The sequence below is a fragment of the Cheilinus undulatus genome, linkage group 5, assembly GCF_018320785.1.
Source record: "Cheilinus undulatus linkage group 5, ASM1832078v1, whole genome shotgun sequence".
Lineage (NCBI taxonomy): Eukaryota > Metazoa > Chordata > Actinopteri > Labriformes > Labridae > Cheilinus > Cheilinus undulatus.
This window is the reverse complement of record NC_054869.1, coordinates 31,026,761-31,038,063: the sequence shown is the minus strand read 5'-3', so window position 1 is coordinate 31,038,063 and position 11,303 is coordinate 31,026,761. Positions and strand designations below refer to the sequence as shown.

At 39.4% G+C, this 11,303-nt stretch overlaps 1 protein-coding gene across 1 annotated transcript; it reads left to right on the top strand.

The window, feature by feature from the left end:
- The first annotated feature begins 1,343 nt into the window (after nucleotides 1-1,343).
- Nucleotides 1,344-11,102, top strand: si:dkey-283b1.6. The gene is made up of 4 exons (XM_041788143.1): nucleotides 1,344-1,412; nucleotides 3,760-3,849; nucleotides 7,195-7,477; nucleotides 8,798-11,102. Exons 2-4 carry the CDS (start codon nucleotides 3,821-3,823, stop codon nucleotides 8,918-8,920), a joined length of 435 nt encoding a protein of 144 aa, XP_041644077.1. The 5' UTR covers nucleotides 1,344-1,412; nucleotides 3,760-3,820; the 3' UTR covers nucleotides 8,921-11,102.
- Nucleotides 11,103-11,303: the final 201 nt, after the last annotated feature.

Below are 11,303 nucleotides of genomic sequence, written 5' to 3'. Positions count from 1 at the left end.
AAGTCTGTCGTAATAACCTCTGATGATGTCATTGTGATGTCATTAGAGGTTATCTCTGCTGTTAGTTGAAGATTACACATCTTTAACAGACTTCCTGTTTGACTCAGATGTTTGTGGTGGTTGAACATGAAACCTGATAACTGTTTTGGTCAGTGAGCTTAATCTGACCTGACTGAAACAGCAAAATGCTCAACTACCACTTTATATCAAATGTAGGCACAGAAAGATCCCTGATATAAATTCCCCTATCAACAATGAAGAAATGGAGGGGAAAAAGTAAATGTATCAGTATTAGGAAAGTTCAACAAATCTTTGCTCTAATTTATTATTTTATTCCCAAGCTTCCTGGCCAAAAACTGTCCATGTTTCAAGCATTAATTTCATTGGCTAAAACCTCACTTACAGTAAGTTTAACTTTAATAAAGGAGACTAAATGACACTCAAATGTTTGTATTGTAGCTCTGGACTTTAAAATCAGTTAAATTTGTCAAATGTACCTGTAACTTGTCATCATAGGCAGATGGTGTATAAATATAAGTATTTAACATTATTAAAAATAAAACTAATTTTACAATTTGGCTTATTAGTTAGTTTAATGAGAAAATAAACTTAGCGCTAAGAGTAAGGAAATTTGTGTTTGGTAGGGTATGTCATTGTTGTTGCAATGCTTCTTGCCAATACATCTTATACTGCTACAACAGACACAAATTTGCTTAATTTTTGTGCTAGGTTTATGTTTTGACAAAATTAACACTGTATCTGTGTTCACATACACATATAACATATAACTCTGCTTTGTTTCCCCTACAGGATTTTATGCTTTGACTCATCATCACCAGCTTTATGCTCATGTCAACACTGAGGGGCCTCAGGTAAAGGGGGCTCTTGAGCTCCTTTACTCTTCAGAACATGCAGGTTAGTTTTGTTTTTACTTTTGGACCTTTAAAATGTCAAAGTCTGTTTCGCTGTTTTCTCTGTTACCCTCATGTCTGTGGTTGCCTCCAAGCTGAGGCCGTTTGAAGCGAGGTACCTGTCACTTTAAATCCTGTAATGCTGCCATAAATTCTCCTGATGGACCTTTAGCACATGATAATAAAACAACACAGCCAAGCTGACAAAACACACCCAAATACATTAAAATAACATTTATTTTTACACTTTTTCTTATATATATATATATGTGTGAAACACAGACTTACTTCTCATGGAACAAAGAATATTTAATCTTGTTTAGCGGCTCCAGAGGTTGATGTGCATACTGGGCTTTTCAGTCACAGCCGTGCATGTGTGCACACACCATTTACACACAAACCTCCCCCTCACCAACACACCCACAATAGAAACTGTACTCTGCTCCCATGAGCTTTTACCTCGCAGTTGAACACCTTAGGACAGAAATATCCGGACCGAAGGTAAGAGACTAAAGTTTGTCTTTTGCTTCTTTGTCTTAAATTGGACCTCATCATGGTGTATCTTAAATCAAACTTATCAGGAGCTGTTTGTTCAGTCAATATTTATACACTCTGCCCCTGTGGCGATGTGCTCACTGATCATGTGTTGTGAATTTTGACCTCACCTCTCATGTGATTTTTGTGAGTGCTGGTTCTCTCTTTAAAACAGACCAAATGGAAATATGTATTCAACCTTTGTTTACCAAAGAGGACAAAATCTCTTTTATTTTAAAATAATTTATTCTTAGTTAGAGCTTAGACCTTTTCAGGTGAATATGAAGTTAGTCTTCATAGAAATGTATCTTTTTCCTTGATTATATTAGAAAGTTATGATCTAATTATGATTGAAAGTCAAGCTCAGACTAAGGAAAAATAACATGAATAAGGTGACACTTATCAAAATTGGCTTGGCTGTACTGTTGGTCAGCAGTACCAGTGGTAAACCTGCCTCAGTTGGATCTCTCTGTATTTATCAGACACTTTCCCCCCATGTTTCACATGAACCTCATGAGCAGTTATTTTCCTGCAGTTCAGATGTGTATTCAGGGGTTTTGAGTTATGAGACTGTGATGTTTTTACTATGACAAGCCTCAGTATTAAGGCCTCTGACCTCCTTATACTTTACATAATAACCTCAGTATTACAGATGATTATTACGCGGTAGGTGTCCAAGCACAGAGGAAGAAATTGGTCATCAAATTATTGCATAACAACATCAACCTAGACAGTATCTTAACAAAGAGAACAATAAAACATTACGAGATACACTATATTGCCGAAGTTATTCGCTCACCTGCCTTGACTTGCATATGAACTTCAGTGTCATACGATTCTTAATCCATAGGGTTTAATATGACGTTGGTCCACCCTTTGCAGCTATAACAGCTTCGACTCTTCTGGGAAGGCTTTCCACAAAGTTTAGGAGTGTGTTTATGGGAATTTTTGACCATTCTTCCAGAAGCGCATTTGTGAGGTCACACACTGATAGTGGACGAGAAGGCCTGGCTGTCAGTCTTGTCTCTAATTCATCCCAAAGATGTTCTATTTGGTTGAGGTCAGGACTCTGTGCAGGCCAGTCAAGTTCATCCACACCAAACTCTCTCATCCATGTCTTTATGGACCTTGCATTGTACACTGGTGCACAGTCACAATGGGTTAGGGGGCCATCCCCACAAAGTTGGGAGCATGGAATGTTCCAAAATCTCTTGGTATGCTGAAACATTCAGAGTTCCTTTCACTGGAACTAAGGGGCCAAGCCCAGCTCCTGAAAAACAACCCAACACCATAATCCCCCCTCCACCAAACTTTACACTTGGCACAGTGAAGTCAGACAAGTACCGTTCTCCCGGCAACCGCCAAACCCAGACTGGGCCATCAGATTGCCAGATGGAGAGGCACGATTCGTCACTCCAGAGAATGCGTCTCCGCTGCTCTATAGTCCAGTGGCTGCATGCTTTACACCACTGCATCCGACGCTTTGCATTGCACTTGGTGATGTATGGCTTGGATGCAGCTGCTCGGCCATGGAAACCCATTCCATGAAGCTCTCTACGCACTGTTCTTGAGCTAATCTGAAGGCCACATGAAGTTTGGAGGTCTGTAGTGATTGACTCCACAGAAAGTTGGCGACCTCTGTGCAGTATGTGCCTGAGCATCCGCTGTCCCTGCTCTGTCATTTTACGTGGCCTACCACATAAAATGACAGAGCTGAGTTGTTGTTGTTCCCAATCGCTTCCACTTTGTTAAAATACCACTGACAGTTGACTGTGGAATATTTAGGAGCGAGGAAATTTCACCACTGGACCTGTTGCACAGGTGGCATCCTATCACAGTACCACGCTAGAATTCACTGAGCTCCTGAGAGCGATCCATTCTTTCACAAATGTTTGTAGAAACAGTCTGCATGCCTAGGTGTTTGATTTTATACACCTGTGGCCATGGAAGTGATTGGAACATCTGATTTCAATTATTTGGATGGGTGAGTGAATACTTTTGGCAATATAGAAACTCCTGCGTTATGAGGTGCTTTTGTAGGTCTATATTGTCTGCACCTACAAGGTAAGATAGGCAAAAAATATTATTGGACTTTGGTGTCTTGGACGAAACATTTATGGGTGTTAAGTTCAAAGCATATTTCCCCGTTGATCAATGAATAGAGAAGAAAGTTTAAGAGAGCACCAGTGGGACAAATGTGAGGAATCCTTTCAAAGCAAATGTGTTTAAATGAGTTTCTCAGCAAAGCTGAGGTTAACCGTTCTTATGGAATGTGATTAAAGTAAAAGTTTATATTTGTCATTCCCACTTTCAGGTTTCTACTCTGACTACATCTACATTTGGATCCACTGAGAGTTTCTCCACAAAGTTTGAGGATGCCGTTCCACTACATTCCCATTCTAGAGTAAGGAGCTTCTCTTGGACTGTTTTTTGTTGGTTCTTAGTTTAGATCAGCTTGGTGGTTCAGTGATTATAGCTGTTGTCTCACAGCAAAAGTTTGCATGTACTCCTTGTGCATGCTCTCTAGGTACTCTCACACTCTCCCACAGCCCAAAGACATAAAGTTCACTGGTTACTTCAAAATTGCCTGTAGGTGTGAGTGTAAATGTTTTTTTCCTCTTTATGTCAGCCTCGTGACTGACTGGCAGCCAGTATCAGTGTTTATCCCTCTTTTTTTACCACTTTCAGCTTGGATGACTCGAGGCCTTCAGTGATGCTGAACAGTCAAGATAGTAGATGGATTTTTCATTTGACCCTTTGATTTGTTTTGTTGACATACACACTGAGTTGCTCGCCAGACCCATTACAGTGTCTATAAAAAGCATTTACCCCCTCGGGTGTTTCACTCTTTCATTGATTTTATAAATTAATCTCTGCTCAAGCTCTGTCAGATTGGGATCAGGCATGAACAGCCACAAATTCTCTATTGGACTGAGGTCTGGACTTTGACTCAGCCACTTCAGAACATTCATCTTGTTGTCTTTAAACCATTTATGTGTGGCTTTCACTGTATGCTTTTGGTTGTAGCCATAGTCCTGCAGGCTGAATAACTTTGTCCTTCAGGATTTTCCTTTATTTAGCCACATTCAATTTGATCCTCAACCTTTACAACCCTTCCAGGGAGAGCTGCTCGGAAGCATCCCCACAACATGATGCTGCCACCATCATGCTCCAAAGTGGGGATGGAGTGTTTGTGGTGATGTGCAGTGTTTGGTGTCCATCAAACATAGCATCTTGTCTGATGGAACAAAAGCAGCATTTTGGTCTCATCAGACAAAAGAACTTTATTTTTTTTGGCAAACTCTTATCCAGTTTAAATATGAGTTTTCTTTAACAACGGCTTTCTCTTATCCAATCTCCCATAAAGCTTTGAATGGTGAAGAACCTAGGCAACAGTTGTTGTATGCAGAGTCTCTCCCATCTCAGCTGCTGAAGCTTGAAACTCCTTCAGAGTAGTCTAGGTGTCCTGGTGGCCTCTCTCACTAGTCTCACTAGTATTTCTCCCATTTCGTGATGACAGGTTTAACTGAACTCTGAGGGGATGTTCAATGCCCTGTTTTTTTTTGTTTTTTTTGTATCCATCCCCTGACATATACTTTTCAGTAACCTTTTCTCTGCTTGGAGTGTTCTTTTGTCTTCATGGTGTAATGGTACCAAGGAGTACTGATTAACCAGTGACTGAACCCTCTAGTCACAGGTGTCTATAAACTACAATAACTTCACCTACTACACTCACGTAATCCCCATTTCACTAATTGTGAGACTACTATCACCAATTGCCTGGACCTCTATTGAATATCGTTTTGCTGATTCTGTCCTGTACTTCTGTAAATGTGTTTTCTGAAATATTTTTAAAAACCCTTCAGAAGAAGAGGGCTCAACATTGTGTTGCATTATTGTCAAAAGACAACATACTGGAAGCTCGTGAAAAGATAAGGAAAGCAAAGCAGGATTTACCCATGGAAATGGAGTGTTTTAAAAAAAAATTCTCCCGATGTGTGCTTGAAATAATTCTAGTGAAAGTCTGGGCTCCCTGCTTAAATACAGTATGTTAATCCAGATACATCACTGTTTATTTGCCAGACTGTGTTTCCACTGCCAAAGTCACATTTTCCTTTTATAGATGAACCAGCTTCTCTACCTCGTCCAAGCATAAAAACTGGCATTCACACGCATTAAAAACAACTTAACACAATCACACAAAACACAATTTACATTACCGCTGGTCGCCCTCACGGAGGCTGACATAACAAACTGCCATGTTGTCTACGGCAACGTTTTGGGGACAGAAAGAGTGAAACGCGATTTTTAAATACGAACCTGCCCGCAGGTCCTGAAAGCTACCTGGAAGGCAGGTGGAGAAGAAGACTGACCTATAATCTATAAAAATAATGGTTACAAAAATGAATGAATAAACCCTCACCTCGTCACTGCTGTAAATGATGTCCAGCTCGCAATACTTTTTGGTCTTCACAGGCTCTCGTCGCTTAGTGATGTGACATTTTGGTAACAGCTCATTCTAAAATCTGAAAACTAGATGTCGCTAAAATGCCAAATTCTACACATTGTACCTTTAAAAGAAGGATGGTGATGAAATCCTTGTTCTGTTAACCATAGTTACCTGCAAGGAAACACGCAGTCATAATTGCTTTGCACAAAAAGGGCTTCACAAGCAAGGATATTGCTGCTTGTAAGATTGCATCTAAATCAAACATTTATCACATCATCAAGAACTTCAAGGAGAAAGGTTCAATTTGATTGTTGTGATGAAGCGCAAGGACCGTTTCCTAAATTTGATTCAGCTGCCGGATCGGGGCACCACCAGTCCAGAGTTTGCTCAGGCGTGGCAGCAGGCAGGTGTGTGTGCATCTGCATGCACAGTGAGGCGAAGACTTTTGCAGGTTGTCCTATTGTTAAGAAGGGCAGCAAAGGAGCTCTTCTCTCCAGGAAAACAGGTACATACTGATATTCTGTAGAAAGTACAGGGATTGAAATTCTGAGGACTGGGGTGAAGTCGTTTTCTTGGATGAATCCCTTGTCCGATTGTTTGGGGTATCTGGAAAAATGATTGTCCTGAGAAGAAAAGGTGAGCGCTACCATCAGTCCTGTGTCATGCCAACAGTAAAGGATCCTGAGGCCATTAATGGGTGGGGTTGTTGGTCAGCCAGGGGAGTGGGATTACTCACAATTTTACCCAAGAACACAGCCGTGAATAAGGAATGGTACGAAAACATCCTCTGAGAGCAACTTTTCCCAACCAACCAAGAACAGTTTGATGAAGAATGCCTTTTCTGACATGATGACACTCCTTGCCATAAGGCAAAGTGATTGCCAAGTGGGATAGGGAACAAACATCCAAATTCTGGATCCATGGCCAGACCTTAATCCCACTGAAAACTTGTGGTCAATCCTAAAGAGGTGGGTGGACAAACAAAATCCCAAAAATTCTGACAAACTCCAAGCACTGATAATGCAAGAATGGGCTGCCACCAGTCAGGCTGTGGCCCAGAAGTTGATTGACAGCATGCCAGGGCGAACTGTAGAGGTCTTGAAAAAGAAGGGTTAACACTGAAGATATTGACTCTCTGCATAATTTTAATGAAATTGTCAATAAAAGCCTTTGACTCTTATGAAATGCCAGTAATTATACTTCGGTATACCATAGAAACATCTTGCAAAAAGATCAGATACAACCATGTCAATTTTTCTCATCCTCTTGCTTATCTTCCTCCTTTTCAATCTCTTTAAGGATATTCTTGGGCTTCCTGGGCTTCGGTCTCTCCATCATCTTCTGCACCGCCTTCTGCAGGGCATGTAGCCGCATAAGAGAGGAACAGATAGAGATGGAGCTACAGAGAAGAAGTGAGCGCGATGGGCACCCTCATTCTATATATTTCATCCCCTTCCCCAGAAGCGTGTCACAGCAGGACGGTGAAGACAGCTTAAGGGCACCTCGCTACAGCCAGGCAGTCCAATCCCCACCATTATACAACACATCTGCATACAACGGGCCACCACCTTCATATAGCGAGGTAAAAGCAAAATATGAAACTACTAGTCAGTAGGGGTGTGACGAGATCAAAATGCCTCGAGATTCCTCGTCACGGAAAAATCAATCTCATGAGATCAGTATTGCTCAGACACTTGGAGCAGCAGCTCACCTTACAGAAAACAATACCAAACTGAAAGTTATAAAAGCTCACAAAGATGCCCTGGAGTCTTTAACTGTTGGTGAGAGAGCTAATGAAGAAACTGAGCTGATCCGTGATTCATGAAGATGACTGCTCCAACCCCCATCGCCTCCTCCATGTGTTCTACTTGGGGCTGCACAAGATCCATCTATGCATAATAAGTTCATCTTAACGGTGTGAAATGATTAAATGCTGCTGCTGGGAACCTGTGCAGTCTCCATGAGGAGAATATAGCGTTTATTTAGTTCGTGTATGCCGCAGACTCGCTCATAGTGCCAGTATTTGTGACTTTGTAACTTTGATTCAGTCGTCATGTCTACTTCTCGTCTTACCCTTTCTCAGTCATACATCCATCAGCTGTTGGCAGCTCCTATCATCAGTTGGAAGCCTAACATGAGTAGCGCGACGGGCCGTTGTATACTGCACGGTAAACTTAGCTAAACAAACTCTGTCTGAGTGCCATAGAGTCCACTGTTAGCTCCGAAATGCGAAGTTCTAGCCTTAGTTAAACGTGCCATGTTTGTTGTCTGACAGCAGACAGAGCAGAGACACACTCGCCGACCAACGCACACACATTAACACGCTCATCTGTGCGTCATGTCCAACACTGTCAAAGCTCATATGAGAAAAAAAAGACCACAAAACTATACTTTCAAAATAATCTAAGCTTTTATTATATATAATTAAATATGATATTGAATATAATTATTGTAATTGTAGCGATGAGTGCATAGTGTAGTAAATTAAAGATCATGTAGACTGTTGAAATGAAAGGTTTGATTTGGAGCGCATTAAAATGTACAGTTTGAGTCTGAGTTAAATAAGACATACTGTTTGGAAGCATTGATAGCCTATTCAGTAACAAGGGGAGTTAGTTTAGTTAGTTTTGAATATACCTGAATGCACTGCAATTATGACTTTCATTTGTTTAAAGGACATATTATCCACCCATGTATTTTTTTACCCAAATTAAAAAAAAGTGTAAAATCTCATCTTGTCTCGCGGCCCCAAATTTTGTCTCGTCTCGTGAGATAAGTGTCTCGTCTCACCCCTACTAGTCAGACATGGATGCATTTGTAGCGTCTCTTAAAAATGATACACAACATCAGTCTCATTTCTCGCTATTTAAGTTTCAACTTTGTTTTATCTTTTGTTTTCCAGCTGGGAATTAAGCCAGAGGATCTCCCCCCTGCTTACACAGAGTACAGCTCCACTCCTGTGTATCCCAACACACCTCCACCTCACACAGACACGGCTCAACCACAAACACAGTCACAACAATAAGCCTGGACTCTTCCACTGTGCCTGTGTTGAGGTTTTGAACAGTCTTGATCACTGGACTTGATTGAGCTTGCACTTTTTTTTAGTTTTAAAGATACTTTTTATTCTGAGCTTCTGTTTTTATTGCCCTAAAGGTTATGATAATGGGACAGAAGGGACCGAAGCAACAAAACCATGGTTATACAGCATGCTATCCACGGCAATAAAACACTTAAGGCCCAGAAATAGATTTTATCCCTGCATAATGTTTGTTAAGATGGGCATTAGGCCATAACTGCCAACCAAGAGAATATAATTCTGCTCCTGTTTGTTTGAAAAGCTGTCTGCTTTACATCAATGCAATGTAAAAAAAACTCAAACCCTGCAAAAGCATTAATGCATTATGGTTTTTATCTTGAACCATGGGTTGTACATAAGGAGTTATGTAACTGTCACTTCTTCTTCACACTCATGATCCCTTTTTGAAATTGTGATACAGCCACAGCATCTTTGCGATTTAGGCTGTTTCCACACTAGACCATTATCCAGTCTCAAATGATTTAAAAAATATGGAAGACCACAGACAGGACAGGACATTTTCAAAGGATTTTTCACCCTGAAATTCTGTGTGAGACCACTCACCTGCTGTTTGTGGTAACAATCTCAAAGTAAAGATTCCCCACATACAAGATCTTGCAAAAACTTGCATGATAAAACATCGCTTCATGAGAAAAACAAACATGGAGGATAACCAAAATTCTTTGCTGTCCTGGCGTATGCTACTTTTATAGAAAAAAGAAAAAAGAAAAGTATAGGGTGAAATTCTAGCTGAGATGAAGGTATAGTCTTGTTTACATAACACAGAACATCATATTTTATCAAAAAAATGACATTAAGACAAAAAATATTGGAAAATGTCATTTAAAAGAGGTTGAGGGATCTGATGTATTGTCTGAAGGCTGCATCTACTAATTTTATATACTCTTCACTTTAAATTCAGGTATTATTATAAATCTAGTGCCACCAGTATGTGGTTATCTATAAAGCACTCTTTTATGGCTCATGGTTTTTTTAAGTATGAACTTCTTTCTCTTTAAAGGAATTATTGCTAATACATATTTCTAATTAACTGGTTACTCTCACATCTGCCAAGTCATTGTATCTTCGCACAGTCGGGAGATAATGAATTGATGTAGCTTTTACTTCTGCTCATGTGTCACTTGAACTTTGGAGCCGTAAATCCTTTTACAGTAGCCAAATGATTACAGACAGAAGTTTATTATTTGCCAATATTACTTTCTTCATCACCTTCATAGAATCAATGTTTTTTATACTTGTATTTGAATGTAGATCCTGATTGAAAATATATTATTTTTCTAGTAAAAATGACAAGTTTACATGAAGCCTTTCAGTTTTTATGGGATGTATGCTATGTATAGCTCATATTTTGTGTATAATGTAATTTTGAATGCATAATTTAACTTTAATGAATGTAGAATTTAGATGAAGTGGATTTATTGAGCTGTGGCTTTAGAGACACAGCTGAACTACATGTTCTTAATGATATAATTTTTTTAAAACTTAATGTCATTTATTTTTGTAATTTTTCCCAGTGTCAAAGATACAACTTATTCTCAGGGAGTTCAAACTGAATGTATTATTTTTTTTTTTTTTTGTCTGTTAGTCACATTTTAGTTTTGGCTCAGCTTATTTCTAGTAGGACAGTATTTTGCTTTGAGCATTAAGCTGTATTTTGCAACAGTTTTTAAGGTGAAAGCTATTGTGCAGACTTTAGTATTGAGAACTAAAACTTATGTAATTCTCAGGACAAATTTGTGATATATGTGAAGTAGCTGGTCTACTGACAGATCTCTGAATGGAGCATCAGAACAACTGTGTCACTCCAAAGTCTATGTCAGCAAAGGTTTACAAAATATTAACTAGAAATTGCATAGCCTTTATCTTAATAGATAATATCATCCCTGTGTACTTAGAAAATGTTGATGGCATCTTTTTTGCAGAAAATTAAAACATCTGTGTATCTGAGCCCTCTGTTGTAATGATAATAAGACATAAACTTTTTAAACAAAGGGAAACAAAACTTCACTGAGTTTGTAATGTGTTAAAACAAGAGTACAAGATTAGTTTTTTTCTTAATGATGATGCTGTTAGCGTAACACTGACAGATGATGCAAGGGGTCATTTTGACAGTCTAAAACGGAACCTAGTCACTTAATTTCAAGATAAGGAGTTAACGGTGAAGCAGTTCACTTATACCACACAGATTTACTGATGGAGTGAGATTAATTGTCCTAATTACCATGCAGAATAATTGTTTACTTTTTTGGTTTTGTGTCTCCTGATTCCTTTTCCAGTTAGCAATTGACATACCTGCTGAAAATGGGGC